This window comes from Alexandromys fortis, unplaced genomic scaffold (genome assembly GCF_014885135.2).
Source record: "Alexandromys fortis isolate MF-2015 unplaced genomic scaffold, M_Fortis_MF-2015_v1.1 scaffold_157, whole genome shotgun sequence".
NCBI lineage: Eukaryota > Metazoa > Chordata > Mammalia > Rodentia > Cricetidae > Alexandromys > Alexandromys fortis.
Window position 1 is genome coordinate 3,300,476 of NW_026068041.1, and position 24,431 is coordinate 3,324,906.

At 44.0% G+C, this 24,431-nt stretch overlaps 1 protein-coding gene across 2 annotated transcripts in view; it reads left to right on the forward strand.

Annotated features, from left to right (window-relative positions):
• The window catches only part of Srebf2 (sterol regulatory element binding transcription factor 2), a 57,817-nt gene that overhangs the window by 4,364 nt on the left and 29,022 nt on the right, over positions 1-24,431 (forward strand). For both annotated transcript variants that reach the window (XM_050165576.1, XM_050165577.1), the window contains exons 2-7: positions 17,255-17,689; positions 18,628-18,809; positions 20,502-20,648; positions 22,525-22,746; positions 23,023-23,137; positions 23,291-23,472. In XM_050165576.1, the coding sequence (XP_050021533.1) occupies positions 17,255-17,689; positions 18,628-18,809; positions 20,502-20,648; positions 22,525-22,746; positions 23,023-23,137; positions 23,291-23,472 (1,283 nt within the window). The remainder of the gene's footprint in view (positions 1-17,254; positions 17,690-18,627; positions 18,810-20,501; positions 20,649-22,524; positions 22,747-23,022; positions 23,138-23,290; positions 23,473-24,431) is intronic.

Below are 24,431 nucleotides of genomic sequence, written 5' to 3' on the forward strand. Positions count from 1 at the left end.
GAGCAATGGCTGCCCTTCCCCAAAGTTGTGAAGGCTGGCCTGTCTGAACCTGCAGAATAGCTGGGGTTGCAGACTTGTTACTACCAAGCCCAGCTTTACTTTCCTGTCTTATGAATTGTCTGCTCTAAACGTTTAGTGTAAATGGACCCAGGGCCTGTAGCTTCTTTCACTTAGCACACATTCATATTCATCCATGTTTCAGTGCAGTGTTTCAGTATGGCTCATCTTGCTAACTCCCTTGTCAGCTGCGGTTAGGAAGAAGCAGCTGAGAACATGTGGTTCTCCGTGGACATGTATGTCTGTTTCTGTCCGTGTCTCTGGGCTAGACTATCTGCACTGTTGTTTATCCACTTACTCACTTTCTTAGTTTCCCGGGTTAGTTATTTGTTTCTTGGAGCCCTCCCTTTGTTCGGCCATCTCCTGGGTAAGTCAGCTACTCTTAACCAACCTACAGAGTGATGCTGATGTTCCTGTTCCCTTGTTCTTGGTTTGGGGTAGTGGTGGTGGTTGCTTCCTTGTTTTTACAAAATACACCCAACTTCTCAAGGTAATTTGTTGTTGTTTGATCTTGAGCCCAGAACTGTCTCGAACTGTCTGTCAGCCAAGGTTGGAACTCTGATCCACTAACTTGACTTTGGACCCCTCCCTTTATATCTGACTGCTCTACTGAAGGTGACCAAAAGTTCTGGAACCACAGGCATGGCTTAGAAGTAAATTTTTGAGGACTGGCCTGTTTAAAAATACATAGTCAAATCTCATTCCAAATTAATAGTTTGCCTAGGTTTAGAGTTTTAGGCGGAAATTTTTTTTTCCACAGGGTCTTAACTGTGCAGCCCTGGAGCTGACTGTGTTGAAGAGGGGAATGCTGGGATTAAGGGTATGAACCACAACTCCCAGCTAAACATAACTTGTTTTGAGAACGGGCCTTGCTTTGTAGCCCAGGCTGGGCTTGTGATATCTTGGCTAGGCCATTGGAGAGCAGCAGTAACAAACACACTGTGAAGCCTAGTGTGACAGGTAGGACAGAGTTTATGTCGGAATTTTGAAGTGGTTGATTGTGTTTTAGCTCCTAGAAGTCGACAAGCTGGCCTAGAGCTCATATCCTCCTGCCTCTGCTTCCCTGCCTTGAGTGATGGCATTAAACATGTGCACTGCTGTCCCCTTTTTGCCGTGTTGATGTGCTGGGCACTGAATTGAGGGCTTTATGCTCACCACGCTGCACTGAGCTACAACCCAGCCCCCATCTTGACCCTCTGCACTTTAATTCCAAAAACTCTTGAGATCTTGCTGTTGTCCATAGCTTGTTTATTTTCCACATGCTTTAAGCTCTTTGTCTCTTCTGGTTACATTTTCTGGGGTTTCTCAGAACACCAGACCAGTGTCCTCTTTAGTGTCCCCATTCTCTGTTTGACCTCACCCTTGTTAAACATTTTCTATGTTCACACCCAGGCCTTTGGGCTAATAATGTCCTTGAGCATTGCCTGTCTCTGATTGAAGTCTTTAAAAATGCTTTTAATTTTTTTTTATAGTTTTCATACTTTTTAGAAAGTGTATTTTTGCTTATATCTCAAGTAGATCTTAAGTTAGTACCTAAAAAGGAAACTCAAGCAACTGTATGTCAATTATAATTTCCTGGGGCTGGGTATATAGCTTAGGGGTTCATTCCTCAGCACCACGTAAAGCTGTGTGTGGTGGCCTACTTCTGGAGTCCCAGCACCTGAGAGGTGGTGTAGAAGCAGCAGAAATCCCAGGCTAGCCAGGCTATAGAAGGTCCTGTCTCAACAACCAGCAGCAACAACAGAATAACCCGAGTAACAGATTGTCTAGACCTGTTTGTACTCTTTTGTTTGTTTGTTTTTATTTTTTGAGGTGTGGTTTCTCTGTGTAATCTTGACTTTCCTAGAGCTCTTGAACCGAGCTGGCCTTGAACTCTTAATCTGCCTGCCTTTGCCTCCAGAGTGCAGGGGATAAGTCTGGCTAGCCAGAATGCTTTAAGTATATACACAGTTGTCATATTTTCACGTACAAATTGTCATATGGTTTCTATAGTTGCAGTATAATAGGTATATCATTGAGTATAATCCAGCCAAATTAAACAACTTGCATGTCTTTTGCTCTGTGGAACATTTTCATTATTTGTAATCTCTCATTGTCATAAGTGCTATTGCTGGGAACACTTAGGGAAAGTCACTTTGGAGTTAGTTCCTGGGTGTGTGTTTCCCAGAGAGGAAAAGCTGTAACCTTTGCACTTTTCAGATCTTTCCATTGCTGCAGATTACCATGGTGGCTATTTTATTTATTGGGGATAGGGAGGCACTGCATTTATATGGATCAAAATTTTAAACACATATAAAAGACTGTGGAAAGTCTTACTCTGTCTGCTAATCTCCCTAAACTACACCTCCTCAAAAGAAATCACATAAGAGCTGGAGATTGGTCCAGTGGTATAAGCACTGTTCTTCCAGGGGACCAAGGTTCAATTCCCAGCACGCACATGAACTCCAGTTCTAGGAGATAGCACCCTCTTCTGGCCTCTGGAAGTAACTGCATACACATGGTCTACAGGCATACATGCAGGCCAGGCATCCATAGAAATACAAATCTCAAAAAAAATTTTAGTTTCGGGGGCTGGAGAGATGCTTCAGAGGTTCTGAGTTCAATCCCAGCAACCATATGGTGGCTCACAACTATCTGTAAAGAGATCTGGTACTCTCTTCTGGCCTGCAGGCATACATGCAGGCAGAACACTGTATACATGATAAATAAATAAATCTTTAAAGAAAAAAAATTTAGTTTCTTTTACCTTCTGCTAAACGTATTATAAGGACAAGCAGAAACAGATGAGATGACTTAACAGATGAAGACACTGACTGCTGAGGACCTGAACTCAATCCTCAGAACTCCAAGATAAAAAGAGAACTGACTCCTGCAAGTTATCCCTAACCTCCGTGTTGTGAGTGTGTGTTAATACACACACATACACCCTATAAAAGAAAAAAAAAGGTATGGCAGCACTCAGGAGGAGAGGCTTGCCAGTCTCTGAGTTCAAGGCCAGCGTGACCGCTTTTCACCAGAATCTTCAGATAAATTAGGAAATGTCCTTTTGTGTTTTTTCTCTTAATACTTTTTTAAAAAAATATTTATTTATTTATTTATTTATTTATTATGTATACAATACAATATTCTGTGTGTCTGCCTGCAGCCAGAAGAGGGCACCAGACCTCATTACAGATGGTTGTGAGCCACCATGTAGTTGCTGGGAATTGAACTCAGGACCTTTGGAAGAGCAGGCAATGCTCTTAACCTCTGAGCCATCTCTCCAGCCCCCTCTCATAATACTTTTAAGAAAAAAAGAATCTCTCTTGAAGGACTGGAGCAGTGGTCCTCAACCTGTGTGTTGTGACCTCTTTGCCAGGGAGGAGAGGTGAGGGGGGGTGTCAAATAACCCTTTCACAAGGGTTGTCTTATACCATAGGAAAACACAGATATTTACATTGTAATTCATAACAGTAGCAAAATTACTGTTATAAAGTAGCAATGAAAACTTTATGGTTGGAGTCACCACAGCATGAGGAATTGTTTAAAAGGGTCACAGCATTAGGGCGGTTGTGAAGCACTGGGCTAGAGAGGTGGCTCAACAGTTAAGGACTGTACTGCTTTTACAGAGGACCTGAGTTTGGTTCTTGGAGTCCATATCAGGTAGTCTTTGCCTGCTAGTAATTTGAGCTCTGGGAGTTTGGGCAGGGAGGGGGGTTCTATGTCCTCTTCTAGCCTCTGAGGGAACCTGCTGCACTCATGTGCACATACTCATATACAAATACACACTTACACAATTAGAGTTCTTAAAAATTTTTGTTTTGGTCAGCCTTGAAGTTGGGCTTGGTAGTGCATATCTTTAATCCCAGTACTTGGGAGACAGAAGCAGGTAGGTCTCTGTAAGTTTGAGTCCAGCCTGGTATACTTACGGGTTCTAGGCCATCCAGGGCTTATATAGTGAGATCCTGTCTAAAAAGTAATTGGCTTTGGTAGTTTTTGTGAGCTAGTTAGGGGCAAGCTTTCTCTTTATTTCTTGGGCAGGGTTGGACTATAACTTGAAATAGCTGTTTTCCATGGTGGGTTTTTTTTTTGTGCATAATACACATACATAAAAATACATAAAATTGTTTAAAGGATTATTTTATTTGTTTATATAGTGGAAGGGCATATGTGGGGGGAGTTAGAGGAGTTGGTTTTCTCCTTCCGCAGTAGGTTCTCTAGTTCAACCATGTGGGCCCCAGGGTTACCAAACTCAGCTCTTCAGGCTTGGTAGCAAGTTCCTTTATCTACTGAGCCATCTTGCTGCCCCAGGACCATTTATTTGTTCTTGATTATAGATACTGACTTTGATGTTCTCCAGGTATATGTGACTTGTTTCTTTTCTTATTAGTTATTAGCCATCTGCCTTCGTTTGCTTTCTGTTGCTGTGATGAACCCCATAACCAATAAGCAACTTGAAGAGGACAGGCTTACTTTGCTTACACAGCTGGAGCTGGAGGCAGTAACTGAAGTGGAGGCCATGGAGGAGTACTGCTTACTGACTTGCTCCCCTGAGCTTGCCCAGTCTGCTTTATTATACAATCCTAGACCTACCTGCTCAGGGGTGGTATCACCCACAGTGGGCTGAGTCCTCCCACATTAATCATCATTATAGTCAGTAACATTAATCAAGAAAATGCCTACAGATTTGTTTACAGGCAGTCTGATGGAGGCATTTTTTCATTTGAGGTTCCTTTTGCCCAGATGACTGTAGCTTGTGTCAAGTTGACAAAAACCTACAGCAAACTAACCAGCACACCATCCCTGTAGTCACATCTGCATGTTGATCTTCAGATTTTAAAGTCACATGTAGGCAGCAGTCACCATGTGCTCAGCACCACGTCTGTACAGACCTTTTCAGAGGATCCATTTTATACTATAGCCTGGAGTGTGACACTCTTGAAAGGCAAACAGAATCCTTGATATCATAGCATGAATGTGTTGGCCCTGAGTTCCAGGCACTGTTCACTCTCCTCTATATTGTCTTCTAAACTGTCTAAAACAGTTTTGGTTTTAGTCTTTTCTCTAGTTCTCCAGTAACTTAGGATCTGAGCCATGCCACACAACTAGAAAGTGGTCTGTTGGTAGCCTTAATCCAGCTGTGTCCAGTTCTAAAACCGGTGTATTTTTCCTCTGGTCCATGCCACCTTCCTGTCTGATGTAAGCAGGCTTCTGGATTACAGAAGCAAAGTAATGTGATGTAATTCAACTAGATAGATGCTAGCTAGATTCTCTGGTCACCTTCAGGGGACATGTGCAAAGTCCTTGGGCAGTTGGAAGTGACTTCCCCTGGGTTCCCTGGTTCTTCTGTGCCTTTCTGTCTGTCTCTCTGTCTGTCTTTCTAAAGATTTATTTATTTATTTAGCATACAATGTACTGCTTGCAAGGAAGGCACCAAGTCTCATTACAGATGGTTGTGAGCCGCCATGTGGTTGCTGGGAATTGAACTCCGGACCTCTGAAAGAACAGCCAGTGCTCTTACCCTCTGAGCCATCTCTCCAGCCCTTCTGTGCATTTCTTTCATGCATAGGATAGGGGTTGGAATAGCTGTACCTTGGGTGTTTGAGGTGAGCTAAACGCACATAGTGGGTTTTTTTTGTTTTGTTTTGTTTTTTGTTTTTACTCTAATAAGCATAAAAGAATTGAGTGAACTTCAATTTGATTGGCTCTAGAGCCCAGGGCATTTTTAGAACAGTTTTAGAATGTTTGTTGTTTTTTTTCCTTTTGAAAGGGCTTTTGTAAGTAGAGTGGGTGGAATACAGGAGGAGTCACAGTGTGGTTTTCCTCCACAAGACTCATGGGTTAAACTTTTTGACGTTGGTGGAATTTTTTTAGAAGATGGCATCATAGCCTGGGTCTCCAGGTAAAAGCTCTTTGGGGAACTCCTGCGTAGAAACTAATCTCGAGTGCTGGCACAGACTGGAATACAGCTCTTTCTGCTTTGCTTTAGCCTTGGAAATTGCTAGTGACCCTCACAATCTTACTTTGTCATCTGACTGGGAACAGGTCTGTTGGGTTCAGGGTCTGGTTTGAAATGGTGATGAAATTCTGAGCTGCAGAACCAGATGTGGAGCCGCATTGTTGCACCCTTCTGCCTAGCCCGGGCTCTTGCCATCCCACAGCTGCAGGGGAAATAAGCTGTTTCCTAAGTGCTAACATTCTCATGAGGCCTTACACTTTACAGAAGTCCTCCTAGGAGCATTTGTCTGTCTAACAGTGTTGTGAGATTGATCCTTGATTTTTATCCCCGTTTTTCATGGCCATTTATAACGACTCTGTAAAAGAGGAAGAAAATGATTTACCCAGGATTTTCTATGCTTTCAGAGTGTGCCATTCAGCCTCTTCCTTGCCCTGTGAGTATGAGGCGGGAGATGGCCTGTTGTAGGAAGCCTGGTTGTCTAGGAGCCTTTTCTCTGCTCAGAAGTTGCAGTGAGTGAACACCATCTACTCATCACCCAGTGCTAGAGAGCATTTGAAATTAATGAAACAGTCCCTGTTTTCAGGGAATTTTTCTTTTTGATTGCTGTACTCAGAGTCCAAGCAGACATACAAATGTTCACAAGGGGAAACTAGCAGGTGCCATTCCAAGAACTCCAGATGTTTGAAGCACTAAGGAAGGAACATAGGAAGGTCTTCACGGGAACTTTGTCCCTTGGCCTAAGTTGTGAAGAGTGGGTGAGCAGATCTGCTCTTGATAAACTGTTAATCTTCTCAGTTTGGGTCAAATTCTTCTTTACTTCGGTGTCTTTATCTGGCTAGCTTGAACTAAAAGTCAGGATTTGTTTGGGGAGGGTAGTGTGTTTATTGACCAGAGAAGCTCTAGAAAGCTGGGCTTGGGAAATGGGCTGGAACCCAGAGAGGCTCAGGAGCCCCAGGCCCAGCCAGTGTTAAGCTACACAGCAGCTTGCTTAGGACCCCACCCCACCCCATCATCTTAATGATGTGTTGTCTACTTTCCTGGGTCATTCCCTGGTAGGAGCCTTCCTTAATCAGCGCTGACTGTAGGAAGCCTTGTCAAGACATCCAAAGGAAGATGAGGGTGTACGTGGGGGATACTGGCTTGATGGTGGGCAGAGTAAACAAAACGACAGCTGTCTGTTGTGCTTCTACTCTAGATGGTGGCATTAAAGCCTTTTATATTTTATCTGTAGGCAGCTCCATCTATCCCTCTTTCGTTCTATGATCTCTGTACTAACAACTTGGAGAATGTTTCCTGGTGCTGTTTTATTGTTGTGTCCATCCCGCTCCCCACCCCTGCGACAAATTGTTTTCTTTTCCTTGAACATTCTTCCATCCCTTTAACTCCTAAAACCCTTTTTATCCTAGGTTTAGCTTTCAGTCTTCAGAACAGATTGGTTCTTTACTCTCGGGCAGCCTTTTCTTTTTGAGGCATTTGACTGTTGTCCCCTCTGAAGTTTGTGGGTTTGGTTGAGTTTTGTCCTCGTTGAGATTTTCTTGAACGTGCTAGGCAGGCATTCTACCACTAATACCACTAAGCTACAACCCTAGTGTGTCCTCCACCACCACCGTCCCCCCACCTCCACCCCAGACACTGTCTCACTGTATTGGAATGGCAGCAAATTCACAAACCTCTAGTTTGAGTCTCCTCAATGCTGGGGATTAAATCCAGGGCCTTACCCTTGGTAGGGTGGCACTGGACCTGAACTACGTCCCAGCACTTCTGAGAGTGAAGGGCGAGAACCAATACTTGTTCTTTCTCTTTGTCTCCTTTCTTTCTGTCACTTTTCTTCAGATCTTTTCCTTCCTATTTTCATGTCTTCTAAGATAATGAGGTTTCTCTTTGTATCCTCAAAGAAAGGCTGGTCTTTCCTTACCATGCTATCTTAGCCTGAGTGTTGAGATTACACCTCAGTACTTTTGTCCTTGCTCTATACAGGGACTCATACAGGTATTTGCATAAGATCCCCCAAGCTATCAACACATAGTAAACATCATAGATAAGTAACGAGGGGATGTTTATGTACAATTTAATGATCTACTTTGCATGTATTTTTGGCCTTAGTTTTAGGGAGATTTGAGAATGTGATAGTGAATGGTAGAGTCTTGGTGTCTTACATTTTTCCCTAAGGGTTTTAGTGCTAATAAGGGTTGGGGTCCTTTGCTTTGTGGACTCTGCCCCCAAGACCGCAGTTCAGGTGAAGTGGTTTGTGACTTACTTTTTGATAGTGGGTCATCTGTGATTGTGAAATATGAGGCCCTCTTAGAGCATAGAATCGTGTAGGATCAGTTCTTTGAGCATCTTGCTCAACTTCTACCCTGCTGTTTGAGGAGCATTAAAGAGAGCTGTGTAACACTAGGTGGGGGCAGATAAATGAGCTAGGAAAGACAGGAAAGGCCTGAGATGATGATGTGTGCTTTCCTTCCTGAGCTTGGGTGTTCACTCTGCTCACTCATCAATGAAGCACTCACTAGTGTCTGCCCTGTCCTTCTACTACTAGACTTGGTTTGGTACGATCCACGTGATAATGCAACCAGAGCTTGATTTTAAGTCCCAGCTCCACTACCTGCTGGTTGTGTGACAGTGGCCCAGTTATTTAACCCCTATGCCTTGTTTTCCTGTCTGAGACATGGGTGATGACAGCACCTGTCTCAGTGTTGGAAAGCTCGCACGAGGAAATCCATGTGAGGTGTTTAGTGGGGTGCTGTCATATGCTGGTTTTGCTACTCCTCGTACTAACCCGCCCAAAGCCATTTCTTGCGATTGCTGTACTCAGAGTGCAGACACGTCAAAGAATAAGTGGAACATCACGGGGACAGCTCTTGAAACATGGGGTGCCAAGAATCTGGTGTCTCTTAACAACCTTAGGTACGAACTAGAGTGCCTGCATAGGATTCTTGCACGGGTGGGAACTCCCATGAAGCATTCTAGAATCCAGCTACTCTAAGATGGGCAGTCGTAGTGAGGGAGTTCTTCCAGAAAACCACAGTGTATATGTCTATAGGGATAATTTTTGCAGTTGGGTGCTTGTAGAGAAAAAGCAAGACTTCCTCAAGAAAGGCTTCCACCCATATCTATCTCTCTTCTCATTTATATGCCTGAGGCTATGTGTAAAACTCCTCTGGATTTAAACTTGTCTTCTTAGGCACAATCAACTCCACATTTAAGCACTTCAGAGCTAGGCAGTATGTAAAATACCTTACGTGTCAGTACTTGAAAGAAGTACCTCTTGGGGTGATGTTGAAAATTATATAACAATGTGTGTGAACGTGCCTAACAAAGCTTTACAAGCAGAATAGCAGTGGCATCGCTAATGAGGTGGTTTTCCAGTATTAAAAAAAAAAGACGTGATTCTAATAAACATATCCAAACATACACAGACTCATGCACAAACACTGGTAAAGAGCCAACAGTGAAAATGCAGCTTCTTTTCAGGCAGCAGACCCCTTTTTACAGTCTGTGCTTTGTGCCCAGCCCTAGCATGTTTACTCGGCTTTCACCACCACAATCTGCCACTTGGAGGCATTTATTTTTGTGGTTGATATGTAATAGGATCTCAGGTAATGTTTATTCCATGCATACCTTCCTTGGTTTGTTATCTACTAAAACAGAAGGGGGCTAAGGAGAGGCTGCTTTGGAAGGAAAGCTTGTCAGAGCAGATGATCTCCTTTATAGGCTAAGGATTTGGGTAGGAAGGTGTACCTATAAAAAATTACAAACCACCAGGCAAGACTATCTCTTCTTTGTTTCCCTCAATGAGTCAGTTACACACATTTCCTAAGGTTGATGGTCTTCAGTTAGCTTGTGGGGAGTTGTTTTTATGATGCTGAAGATGGACCCCCAGGCTTTATTGAGCTACACCCCCAGATCTCTCCCACTTCCAATATTCACAATATTCAATCAGTACCGAAAGCAGTATGTGCGTTATTTCCTAAGCACCTTCCGACACATCTTCATTTCCCCTTCGCTGTCACTCAGATCTGTAGTGCATCTTTCTTCCAAGTTGTAATTCACAGAAATGCAAAATATAAGTCATATTTGGGAGCCAGGTATGGTGAGGCACACCTCGAATCCCAACGCTCATCAGGAGACAGAGGCAGGGGAATCTGAGTTTGAGGCCAGTCATTAGAACAGCCTAGAACAGAGCAGGTTCTAGGACAGCCATTAACAGAGACACATTGTCTCAAAATAAAATAATAAAAAAAAAAACAAGAGATAAATAAATGGGCATTTTGGAAACCAGGCATAGTGACACATGCCTGTAATCTTAGTACTTGGGAGGTGGGGGCTGAAAATCAGGAGTTCAAGACTAGCCTGGGATAAATGAGACCCTTTCTCAGTACCCATACCAAAAAAAGGGGGGGGTCATGTTATCACATTAAATGAATTTGACTTGAGTTGTAATCATCTATACACTTAAATAAAATATATTTCTAATTAGAAAATAAAATTTGCTTTTAGATAAAGTGTAATGGCTTTTTGAAAAAAAATTACCTACTTATTTATGTGGGAGGAGCACACAAAGGCCATAGGACAACCTGCTGGGGATGAGCACATGGAGACCATAGGACAACCTACCGTATGCATTCTGAGGGTCAGCTTGGGTCATCAGATTTGGTGCTGCGCCTCTTTACTTACCGGACCATCTTGCTGGCCCTCCTTTTATATAGAAGAACGAAGTTGATCTCAAGCAGAAGTCAGGATATGACGGTCTTACCCTGAGATTGACTGCCCAACCCCAAGCTATGCAGAAAGGGAAGTGGGTGTTTTTCAAGGGTAGATGAGAAACTAGTGAGTGAGTAGTGAAACCTTTAAGAGTTGGAGAGAGTGGGGCTGGAGAAATGGCTCAGAAGTACTTACTGCTCTTCCAGAGGACCACAGTTCAGTTCCAAGCGCCCACAATAGTTGGTTCACAACTACCTGTAACTAACTTGAGCTCAAGGGAATCTGACTGGTCTCTTGCAACACTACATAAGATAAACGCACGCACACACACACACACACACACACACACACACACACCTTTAAAAAAAGAAAAAAAACTGGGCAGTAAGTGTCACATGCCTTCAGAGATAGGTGGATCTCTGAGTTTGAAGACAGCCAGGCTACATAGAGAAATCCTGTCTCGGGAAGAAAAAAGAAGAAAAAAAAAAGGAAATCAGAGCAATTGGTAGGAAGCTCTGAAGCTTGTTTTTAAGAAATTTGATTTCAACCTAGAGAGATGGCTCAGTGTCAAGAGTACTTGCTGCTCTGAGGACCTGAATTCAGTTCCCTGTACCCACATGGCAGCCAGCAACCATTTGTAACTAGTTCCAGGGTATCTGATGCCCTCTTCTGGTCTTTCTGGGCATCAGGCATACATGCGCAGGAAAAAAAAAAAAAAAGCCTTGCTGTTTTTGTGGTGGACCTGGGTCTGGTTCCCAGTACTTACATGACAGCTCACAACAGTCCTTAGCTAAAATTCCAGGGGACCCAATTCCTTCTTTTCTCTAGGCACCAGGCACACCTTCAGTGCACATACATACACTCATTGAAAACAAACACTCATGCTCATAAAATAAAAACATTTTAAAGTTTTAAATATGATTTGAAAGATGGTTCTACCAATCAGATACTCAAAGCTGATTGCTATTGGACAGGAGACTGGTTGAACTCAGCGCAGGGTGTAAGAGTGGAGTGGTAGCTGCTGGGGAGGTGCCTGAAAACAACACCTCTGGTGGGGGTGGGGTGGGTAGAGTGTTTTATGCGTGTGAATGTGCTGTTATGTACAGGCCAAAGCAGGGCCATGTCCATGTCTGCCTGTATTGACGTCTTACTAAACTGGGAGCCAGGGGGCTCTCTAGTCCATCTCTCTCTACCTGCTAGTTTTAGGGCAACAAGCACACACATTCATGCCCAGATTTTATGTGAGTGCTAGGGATTTGAACTCAGGTCCTCATGTGCACAGAGTGAGTACTCTTACAAACTAGGCCAGGCCTTTTAAACTTTAGTGCAATATATATGCAAAGGAATCCATGATTTTAGCATGTTATGAACACAAGCATTTGAGAACCTCTATTTCCCCACCCCATTTCCTTTTTTGGCTTCTTTGGCAATTAAAAAGAATTCACTCATCTGTCACTTAAAAGTTCAAGATAACTAGCTGGGCATGGTGGTGCACAACTTAATCCCAGCACTCAGGAGGCAAATACAAGTGATCTCTGAGTTTGAGGCCAGCCAGGGCTACATGGTGAAACCCTTAATCCAACACGTTATGACATGGATGACCTTGGGGTAACCTTGAACTCCCTCTGCCACCTCCTTCAGGTACAAGATTGCAGGCACATACCACCATGCCCAGCTTTTCGTGTTTTTTTTTTTTTTTAATCTTGTGACCCTGATTCCTCTTTCACATAAGCCCTATGCTTATAAAGATTACTTTTTCAAAATTTATTTCATTTGTGTGTGTCACATTTGTGTGGGTACACATAGAGGCCAGAAGAAGGTGTCAGAGCCCTAGAGTAGGAGCTGGAGTCACAAGTATTTGTAAATTGTTCGATATAGGTGCTGGGAATCAAACTCAGGTTGTCTGGAAGAGCAGCAAGTGAGCTCACAACCATCTGCGACGCCAGTTCAGGACATCTGATACCCTCTTCTGGCCTCCTTGGGCATGTTTTTACACTTGCTGGAACAGATATATATGCAGGCAAACACCTATATGCATAAAATGGAATAATAAAAATTGATCTGATCATATTTCAGGTTATTGTATGTGTACTAGACGCTGTGTGGCTAAGCCAGCCAAGATAATTTATGTTGCTTCTAGGTCATAAACTCCATAGAGCAATGAACTTGTGTTTCTTTGAAGCATGAGACTTCTTGAAATTCATGGGTGGTAAACAATGCCTCTAGTTTTGTTAACTTGCTCTTAAAGAGACAGAACCCAAATGTAGTCTCTTGGTGCCCCAAGCAACTTACCTCTAAATTTCAGAGACAGCTAAGCCTGGGAATATGGTGTGGAAGAAAGTGAGGTAAACTTGGGTATGCTGGTCCACTTCTGGGAAGCCTTTTTGTCCCTGTGCTCTGTGAACTGCAACTGGAACACAAACTCCATTTTCACAGCTTCATAAAACCTTTTCCCAGGCCTCCCTTTCCAGGTCTCATGGCTCTCTATGGAAATGAGAGCCCATATAATTGCCTGACAAAAAGCGTGGAACAGGAAACAGTAAAGAGACATTACGATGCTCCCACACAGTGGAGCATGGAGCTAAAGAGCATGACTGTTCCTTCCTGGAGCCTATACCTTAGCTCAGTGGGGTCCCTCCTGGTGTCTCTGTATGGCGCTCTTCCCCACAAGCACTCATCATCTTTCCTTACTACTTTGTTGGGGCCTGCTCCCCAGCTGTCTGGAGATGGCATCCCTGGAGCTCTCATGTGACAGTTAAAGGGTTTTACTTTAAGAAAAAAATCAGGCAGTTCAGTTCCATCTGCCTATACACTCTTAACCTGCTTTGTCAACTAAAACCTTGTGACCTTTGCACACCGGCCTACATATCCACCAAGCAAAGTGTTTTGGAGAGCACTTGATGGAAAACCAAGTGGGCACAAGTGCCTATGTAGTGGGTGCTCGAAAGGTGCCACTAACAAGGGGCTTCATAAGGGCCTGCCCCTTGTAAGCACTTTGCACAAATTATCTTATTACTCCTCAGAGCAAAGAATCAAGTGTGTGTTTCCCAGGCAGCCTTCTGTTGTGAGAAAACTGAGTATAGAGAACTAATTTGTCTTCACAGCTTCTCGGGCTGCTGTCCTAAGACCCAGACCCACATAGCACCAAAGCCTGCGTCCCTCCATCAGATTGCTCTTTCATGTTGGCTTTATATTGTCAAAGAGTCAACAAATTGTTAGGTTTCTCTTGATTTTTTTTAATAGAAGGCTCCATTTAATAAAATCCCAACCCCTCTGGGAAAGAATGCAGTGGAAACCATACAGCTGCCTCTTTGGATTACTAGCTGTTAATTTTCATGTTTACATTTATTGATGTTTTTGTGTGGGGAAAGGTGGGCATGTGCCGCACAGCACACATGTGGGGCCAGAGGACATCCTCCTTGGTTCTTTCCCTCTAGCATACGGATTTCCAGGGATCGAACTCATGCCGTCAGGCTTCACAGTGGCTTTACACCCGAGCCATCTCTTGATGGTTTTTTCAAAGTTTCTATAATCTCATGTTATGCTTGGAATGTTTGAGCATTGGATTTGTATTTGGTTCATATTTTGTTCTGAGATTAAGGATGGCTCCTAGTTAAATTGTGTATAAGGAATTGGCCTTAGTTGACAGAGTTGGAATATCTGTCTTCTGCGTGTTCCTCCCACCCACATCCAACAGGCTAGTGATGGCAGAGCAGAATGATGAGGTGTTCATAAGTACTCACACTGTGGGAAGTTAGCATGATTGAACAGTTACACCTCATGGTTAAACTGACTGAATCCTTACAGTGCTGCAATTGAAATACTAAGCTCCAGTTGTTCAATTTGGACCACACTAGGAATTTCCAGTAACATGCTAACATGTCCCACATATGACTCTCCTATCTCAGACATCTCCCCAAAGGCCCCACCCTCTTTTAAAGACTTGAAAAGGACTTGCTGGTAGGGATTTGGGGCAATGAATGGAGATGGTGTTTTCCTGTTTGGGTGGCTGGTTTTGTATTATGATGATTATTATTTGCATTATTATGTGCATTATTGTTTTGTGTGTGGGTACACATTCTATGACACGTGTGGAGGTCAGAGGATGCCTTGTGAGAATTAGTTCTTTCTTTCCAACCTGTGGATTCTGGGAATCAAACTCAGGTTGGCAGGATGGGTGGCAAGTGTTTTTCCCCACTGAGTCGTCTTGCCAGGCATGGTGGCAGTTTTGGTTATGGTGTTTTGTTTGGTATTCAAGTCAGAGCATCAGTAGCCAAGAGAATTTGGAGAGAGGGGTTCTCGAGCATTTGAAAATCTCTGCGGTGACCACAAACAATCACTAACTTCATAGGCACACATTAGATATTAGAAAAAGAAAGAAGTGCACAGTGAAGTGGAGATCTGAAAATAAGTAGGCCAAAACTGAAGCTCCAGGCATCTAGTGAGGAGCAACCCTAAGAACAAGAAGCAGCCATGAGAACCAAGTGGGTCATGGAGTAAGTAGAGTTTAGGTAAGCCTTTGCAGGCTTGAGACTTTGAGGACCAGGGATTCAGGGGTTATAGTCACTTGGAATCTGATCTAGAAAGGAGAGCATGGTTTCCAAGTGCACACGTCTTCTTGGCCTTACTGTCTTCTTTCTCAGAGGGAAAGGACATAGCCAGAAGTCCAGAAGGGCCCTGAAAAGCATGGGATCTGGTGCAGGACCAACTGCTGTGCCTTGGCCTTCAGGCAGAGCTCTGTGATACCATAAGTGAATGAAATAGTGTGGCAGAAAACTGGATCTGAACCTGGCTGTGTACTGACAGTCACTGTTACCATGTTGTAGTTATTTCCAGGACTTTATATATGATCTTTGCATCCTTTCTTCCCCTAAAAATTCTTGACTGTTTCACTGCTTCAAACATAATAGCTGAGCCTCTTGCCTCTGCCTCCTGGGTGTAGGAATTACAGGCATGTACCACCAGACCTTGTGGTTCCTACGCTACCAGTGACCACCCAGACATGTGCCTTGGTTGGAGCAATGACCAGAGCTTGTCTATTGAGGATGAAAATGGTTGAGAAGTAGAGTTCTGGTACAGCTATAGCCCCATTAGCTCAAGCCCTGCCGCCAGGAGCATTCCTGAGGCTGGAGGTTGCTTCATGGCCAAGGTGACTGTACTCCAAAGTTTTATGACAGTGACAGCCACCCACACTCTGCTTTAGGGTGTGGGTTATGTAGACCCATCCTGATCCATTTCTGCTTTCGTCTTAGAAAAGTCATTTCAGTTTACACTTGTAATCTTGCACTCAGATGACAGAGGCAGAAGGATTGACGCAAATTCTAGACCAGCCTAAGGCTATGTAGCAAGACCTTATCTCAGAAAAGATTCGATTCTTTCTTTCTTTCTTTCTTTCTTTCTTTCTCTCTCTCTCTCTCTCTCTCTCTCTCTCTCTCTCTCTCTCTTTCTTTCTTTCTTTCCCCCCCCTTTCAGACAGGATTTTTCTGTGTACCCTGGCTTTCCTGGAACTTGCTCTGTGGACCAGGTTGGCCTCAAACTCAGAGATCCGCCCTGTCTATGCCTCCCAAGTGCTGGGATTAAAGGTGTGACATTAGATTTTCATTCCCTATATTTTCTTGTTTTGTGTTGCTTATGGTATCCAGAACAGAGCCCAGGGCTTTGTACATTTATATAACTGCAGAGTGCCACTCCCAACTCGAATACATCAATTTCTTAATCAAGTTTAAAAGTTAATATTTGTGGACCTGAGGATGGAACCTAGTGACAAAACACTTGTCTAGCGTGCACCAGGCTCTGAGTTCATTTCCTGCACCTCAAAAGAAGTTACTAAGTAGTTAATAACCTGAATCACATAAAGGAGAAATTGGCTCTCAGTTCAGCTGTTAGTCAAGAGCTCTGAGCAATAAGATTACTCCTCTCTGCCCACAAATTATATACAGATCCATAGTAGTCATTAAAAAAAAAAAAAACAAAACAAAAAAAAAAAAACAAGTAGCCGGGCGTTGGTGGCGCACGCCTTTAGTCCCAGCACTCGGGAGGCAGAGGCAGGGCGGATCTCTGTGAGTTCGAGACCAGCCTGATCTACAGAGCTAGTTCCAGGACAGGCTCCAAAACCGCAGAGAAACCCTGTCTCGAAAAAAAAAGTAAAGGTGCTTCTGTTCCATCAGCCTATTTATTGTAGTGCACCTGTCTGTAATCCCAGAGTTTGGGGACTGAACCGGGGATTGTGGGGTTTTGTTTGTTTGGGGTTTTTTTTGTTGTTGTTGTTGTTTTGGGTTTTTTTTTTTTTTTTTTTTGAGACAGGGTTTCTCTGTACCTTTGGTGACTGTCCTGGAACTAGCTCTTGTAGACCAGGCTGGCCTCGAACTCAGAGATCCGCCTGCCTCTGCCTCCCGAGTGCTGGGACTAAAGGCGTGCGCCACCACCGCCCAACAGGGGGATTGTTTTGATTACCAGACCACCCAAGTCTACTTAGCAAGACCCTGTCCCAAAAGACAAACCTAAAAAGTATGTATTTTGGGTAGCGATAAAATTACTCCTTTTCTTTGTTTACAGAAATGCTACAGTTCGTCAGCAATCAAGTGGGAGAGTTCCCTGATTTGTTTTCAGAGCAGCTATGTACCTCCTTCCCTGGAGGTGGTGGCAGTGGCAGCAGTGGCAGCGGCAGCAACAGTGGCAGCAACAGCAATGGCAGAGGCAACGGTGGTGGAACCACAGATCCTGCAATACAGCGGGTATTCAGCCAGGTCCCGTTACCTACCTTTTCCCCCTCAGCTGCCTCTCCTCAAGCTCCAGCCCTACAGGTCAAAGTCTCTCCTACCCCACCAAGGGCAACCCCTGTTCTCCAGCCCAGACCCCAGCCCCAGCCCCAGCCTTCAGCTCCGCTTCAGCAGCAGACGGTAATGATCACACCAACATTCAGCACTGCTCCACAGACGAGGATCATCCAGCAGCCACTGATATACCAGAATGCAGCAACCAGCTTTCAAGGTGACTCGGGTCAGACAGCGTCATCAGTTGGTTCCACAGCCCTTGCCAGTGTGTAGACAATGCAGATCTACCATCTGAGAGTGATAGAGTATTTCAGTGTGGTCTATCTGGACAAGTTTCTGATCATAGGCAGAATGCTACAGTGACGTGTCTCCTTCCTCAAAGACCTTATGGACTTCAGAGTCCAGCAAACATGGTAGATGCAGGCTTGTCCTGATAACTAGAGGTGGAGTCCTGAATAAAATTAGGTCTGAAACATACATAGTTAGCCATTAGATCTGGGCATCCACGGACGAGAACCATTCCCTCAACAAATAATTCCTAAACAAGCACGGTGGAGACAAATACCATTTTTCAAATAGGTGCTGCTTCTCTGAATAGCAGCCCTCACTGCGAGCTCTCAGTATATGTTGAGCGAGTGAGTGACTGGAGCACTTGTTCTTTCTGTGGTGTGCTATCTCCAGTGACAGTGGGGGGCTCTGGGTGGGCTCAGGATTCTCTCAGTTTGAAGACTCACGTAGTTTTCTGGTGGGTTTGAGACTTTGGAGGAGACAGTATAGCAGAAAGCAGAGACTATAATCCCAAAGCAGATTTCCCATTTAGAAAGGATAGGAGGCAATGAGACTCTGGGGGGTTGTTGGTTATCAACGTCTATTAACTCCATTGCGGGTGCAGCCATTTGCCAAGTAACTTCCCTTACTTTCACTCCGGCACCCAGAGTAATAAAACAATTTGTACTCATTCTATCAGAAATTTGATGCAGCCCTCACGGGATGTTCCTATTCTCTAAACCAGCTTGTAAATGGCTGTGCACATCTTCTTCAGCAGCAGGTGGGGAGTAGAAGTCATGATGAGACACTCCATCCTCAAGTTATGCTGCAGCTACAGAGACACGGTGCATTTCTTATCCATGTAACTTTTTCTTCTCTTCCCCAAAGTCCTGCAGCCTCAAGTCCAAAGCCTGGTGACATCCCCACAGGTACAGCCAGTCACGATCCAGCAGCAGGTGCAGACTGTACAGGCCCAGCGGGTGTTGACACAGACAGCCAATGGCACACTGCAGACCCTTGCCCCAGCCACAGTGCAGACAGTTGCTGCACCCCAGGTGCAGCAGGTCCCGGTAGGTAGCTTGGAAAGGATTCAAGGAGGAACTGGGGGCGACTCTGAGCTATTCTTTGGTAGAAACTCTGGCATGCTAAGAAGGGTCATCAAGAGTGTATACACAACAGCTGGGAGGGCTAAGAAGGGAACCTGGACAGGATATACCTGTGAGTATAGCAGAGACCAGAGTGAGCCCCACCTGTAGATACCCTCTGGCATCCTTGGGGAAGGCGGGATAATGACTGTATGGTGTTGACACATATGATGGGTCTAAACTGGAAGGAGGGCTCATGAAGTGGCTCAGTGGATGCAGGTACCTGTTACCAAGCCTAAAAACCTGAGTTCAGTCCCCAGTACCTACATAGTGGAAGGAAGAACCAACTCTTACAAGCTTCCCCAACTTCTGCACCTGAGTTGTAACCGCCCCCCCTTATCCTCTCCATATCTTTCGTTTGTTTTCCCTATTCTGCAGTGGATACTAAGTGTGTGTGTGGGGGGGCAAATGTGTATTATTTTTGTAATTAAAAAAAAGCATGTTTTAGGGGGCTATGGAGATGACTTAGTAGGTAAAATTACTTGCTCTTGTAAACATTAGGACCTGTTTGACTTTTGTTTGTGTATTTGGTTTAAGACACGTTCTCTCTGTGTAGCTCTGGCTGTCCTCAAACTCATAGAGAGTCACCTGCCTCCGTCTCTCAAGTGCTGGGATTAAAGGCAAGTGCCACTACCGCCACAGCCACATCCATCAAGTAATGTGTTTGTATCCTCAGTACACAAGCATGGCTGCTTGTGCCTGTAAACCAAGCTTTAGGAAGGAGTTTGAGACAGGCCATCCTGAGCCCAGTGAGGGTGATAGCCAAAATGGAAGCTTCTAGTTCACTAAGAACCCGCAAGACAGTAAGACAGAGAGAGCTCGTGTGTCCTCTCAGATAGATGGGTGTATCTGCACATACATGTGCATTCACTTCACATAGAAAACAGGCTATATGCAATACAGTATCTGAGCTGCTTTCTTACTAACAAATGAGTCCTTTTATTATGTTTTAAAATACTTATGTGTATGTGCACACATATGGCGGTGAGAGGACAATTTGCTGGAGTTGGTTCTTTGATGGCATACAAAAAGAGTTCCACAATAGTCCTCTGTGTGTGCTGGGACCTGGAACTGAATCCAGCAGCCCCAAGGCCTGCATACATGCTTTTCTTCTGTTTTTATAGTACGTGAGACCATGCCCAAAGTGGGTGGGTCTCTTAAAGGCTATTGGCTGAAGGAGTTCCATAGCAGTTTTCTCTTCCCACCTGGTGAGTTCTGGGGGTCAGAGTCAATTCATCGAGCTTTGGTGACAGGCACCTTTACCATGGAGCCATCCCGCTGACCACAAATTAATTTATTGTAAAAAACAAACAAAACCTGGTTTATCACTTTTAGTTCTTGCCCATGTACCTGGCTATCCTGGTTCTCTCAGCTGTACTTCCTTGTTCTGTCCAGGTTAACAAGTCTGAAGCCTTTAAACTCTTGAGCTGTCCCTTCAACAGGGGATGCAGACTGCACAAAATAGCCAACTTCAGGAATTGTCTGTAGGGGATTTCTTTTTTGTTAGTTTTCAATTCTGTGAAAATGTTTTCTTACTCTTTTCTGATGCGTCTGTGTAACAAGAACCTAATGAAAAAAAAATACAAAAAATAATGCTACTTTTTGTCCTCCTCCTAGGTCCTTGTTCAGCCTCAGATCATTAAGACAGATTCCCTTGTTTTGACCACACTGAAAACAGATGGCAGCCCTGTTATGGCTGCAGTCCAGAATCCAGCCCTCACTGCCCTCACCACCCCCCTCCAGACGGCTGCCCTTCAAGTACCAGTAAGAGTTGCATTCGCCTTCTATTGCTTGTCAGAGTTTTTTAAACCTGCTAAGTAGACATTGGGAGCTTTTATAGAATATGTCAGATTGTAAATATCACTCCACTTTTAGTTTTGCTTTTTCCCTTGAAGAAATATTGCCAGAGTGTGTTACTAATCTTGGCAACTTGCAAGGGGGTGGAAAAGACCACCAGATGAACCCTGCAGCTGGGCAACAGCTCCACATAGAGCCATCATCTCCTAGGTACTATTGTTGCCATGGAGGTTTGACTTCTGCAGTCACCATACAGGGAGAGGTGTCAAGCTTCAGTTCTGGGATCCCAGCCACTTTGAGTAAAAGATGATGTAAGTTTTGGAAGCACTAGCTTTATTCATAAAAAACAAACTCTAGGGCTGGAGATGTATAGCCAGTTGATAGAATATTTGTTTAGCGTGCATGAGACTCTGGATTCAAACCCCAGCAACACATAAACGAGTGTGGTGTCACATGACTGCACATGATTCCCCAGCACTGGGGAGGCAGAGGTTGGAGGATCAGAATTTCAATGTCATTCTCAACTACATGGCAATCTTGGGGCTAGCCTGAGCTATGTGAGATTTTTATCTCAGAAGAAAAACTGTGAAGAACTGGAAACAACCAGTGTCCATTCCTGGAATAATAACTCACAATACACCCATAAAATGAAACTCTTGCCAACAATAAGAAAGGGGAGTATTGGTGCATAAGGCAATCTGGTTAATCCTCAGAATGATAACAAAAGAAGCCTGTCTCAGAAATCCACACTGGTGATTCCATTAGTAAGAAGCTCAAGAGAGGAAACATGGGTGTGGTGATTGTCACAGAAGGGCTATAGGGCAGGACAAAGGGAACATTCATTCCCAGAGGATGAGAGGGGACATCCTAACGTGAAGGTTTTTGTCTTGACTTGGGTACTGCATGTTGTATTCATGTAAAACTTCATCAAACTTCTTAAAAATGGTATTTGTTATGTATAAATTATTTTTGTTTTATTTTATTTTTATATAGGATCTCTCAATATAGCCCTTAGGTTGGCCTCAAACTCAAAAATCTTCCTGCCTAAGCTTCTGAGGGCTGGAGTTAAAGGCGTTTGCCTCCTTGCCTAGCTGACTTTTTAGATGGAATGTCACTGAGTAGCTCTGGATAGTTTGGAATCTGCGTCTCCTCCCAAGTGCTGGGATTAAAAGTGTGAGCAGTTACGACCAGCCCAGTGAATTACTTTTAATTTTAATAAAGTAGAGCATGGTTTTGTCTCTTTACTGACCATTTGGATTTGAAGCCATTTATCGAAGAAAATTAGGGCAAAAATTAGTAAGCATGGGAACAGGGAAAAGTAGAAATGAGGGATAGAAGCTTCTGTGGTTGATCTGATTAGTTAAGAAAACAGCTCTGAATGGAAGTGTGAGTTTTACCCTTGTAATCTCTAATGGCCAAGCAGTAGAAGGAATTATGGGAATTTACTTGTCATTGAGAAGAGAAGGAATGTGTCACGTACTCAGAGAAAGTGTTCTTTTGGTCCAGTTAATGTAGTTCAGTGAAGTTCATATGTGTCTATTCAGAGGTGGTTGGCAAAACCATAGGTTTTTTTCTGTCACCCCCTAGATCAGAACTCTGAACTGATTAAATCTGAACTGATCTTTGGGTCGTACAGCTTACTGACAGTGACTCTGAGGGCAAGAGAGGAGCCAAGGAACTCTTGATGAAGTCTTAAAGTTTTTAGGGACCTATTCTCATTAGCCCAGGAGGTATCAGACTATACAGAGCATTTCCAGCTGACACCCCATATGCAGGAATAAGCAACTTTTTGTTATGAGGTTACTTTATTTAAACTAACAGGATAATTCTGCCCTTGTTCTAGACCCTGGTTGGCAGCAATGGGACCATTCTGACCACAATGCCTGTAATGATGGGACAAGAAAAAGTTCCTATTAAGCAAGTACCCGGGGGTGTAAAGCAGCTAGAGCCCCCCAAAGAAGGAGAGAGGCGGACAACACATAATATTATTGAAAAGCGCTATCGATCCTCTATCAACGACAAAATCATAGAGTTGAAGGACTTGGTCATGGGAACAGATGCCAAGGTAAGTGCCAAGAAGAAGGTAGATTGGTGCCTCAGTGTTGCCTCTGTCTTTGTCATGGGAGTTCAGGGAAGATGCAGGCAAAAGCTGAATGGACACCAGAGTGAGTTAGAAAGGAAAAAAAGGAGTTTCAGAGTTAGGGTGAGTTTTGTCCCAGTTAGCCACATTTGAGCCAGCATTTGACACCCCCCGCTGTGCTCTCACTCATGAACTCTGGCTCTGCTTTCCTGACTCCAGCATGCACTGCTTTAGCTGTATTTCCTCTCTCTTCCTTTCCAGATGCACAAGTCTGGCGTTCTGAGGAAGGCCATTGATTACATCAAATATTTGCAGCAGGTCAATCACAAGCTGCGTCAGGAGAACATGGTGCTGAAATTGGCAAATCAGAAAAACAGTAAGTCTGCCTGTTGGAAAAGGCCTATCAAACCTCACAGTTGTTTGGAGAAGTCCTGTGATGGACATAACGGAGGACTCAGATGTGTATGAGGCCCCATCCATGTGGGATTTTGTAGAAATGAATCGTTTTCTACGGGGGTTTTCTTTGCAGAGCTCCTGAAAGGCATTGACTTAGGCAGTCTGGTGGACAATGATGTGGACTTGAAGATTGATGACTTTAATCAGAATGTCCTTCTGATGTCTCCCCCGGCCTCTGACTCGGGGTCCCAGGCAGGCTTCTCCCCTTATTCCATTGACTCTGAGCCAGGAAGTCCTCTGCTGGATGATGCAAAGGTATGAGTACCCTCAAAATCACTCATTTTCCCTAAGGCAACAGTGGCCACAGAGAGGTGACTGGATCAGTGGAGAGGACCAGGAATTCTGTGATATTAGCTACATCTAAAGGGGCGAAAACTGACAAGTGCTGCCATGCGTGCCTATAATCCCAGCACAAGGGAGGCTAAGGCAGAAAGATCTTGAGATGGCAGCAAGACCATCTCAAAAACAAACAAACAAACAAAAAAATCCAAAAACGAATAAGCTGCCTCTGGATGACACAGACACTCAGATTTAACAGGTCCTACAGAAAGCCCCGACAGAGAGGAATGAGTCCAGATCTTGAATGAGCAGCTGTCAGGCGGTGGGCTCTGGGAGTTGCTGGATGTGCTCCATTACTTCCTCTGCCCATAATGGGCCTAGCAATACCACTTTCTGAGGCTGCTCTGCTAGTTTAGAGTGAGGCAGCCTCTGGCTGCTCTTCCCAGAACAACTACAATTTGCAATCTAACAGATAACATTCCGCCAACCCAGGGCTCTTAAATGGTCCCTGAGCGACAAAAAGCCCATGGCAATTGAAGTTTTGTCGAATTAGTTAGAAAAGGCCCTAAGCTTAATGACCTTCTTGGGACCTTGGAAGACTGGATCCTGTATTGCATCTTGACATTGGCATTCTTAACTCCAAAAGCGTATAGTTTTGTTTGTTTGAAAATTATGTTGCTCTAACTGGCCTAGAAGTTGCTATGAAACTAGGATGGCCTTGACCCCCATCTTCTTGTCCCTCTACCAAGTGCTGGGAATGTAGGCATTGCCAGTGCCTTCAGTGTAGGAGCTGCTAAGGAGCCATAGCAGGACTTCATGCATGCTAAATAAGCATTCTGTTTTCTTCCTTCCTTCCTTCCTTCCTTTCTTTTTCTTTCTTTCAAGATTTGGTCTCCAAAAAAAAAAAAAAAAAAAAAAAAAAAAAATTTGTTCTT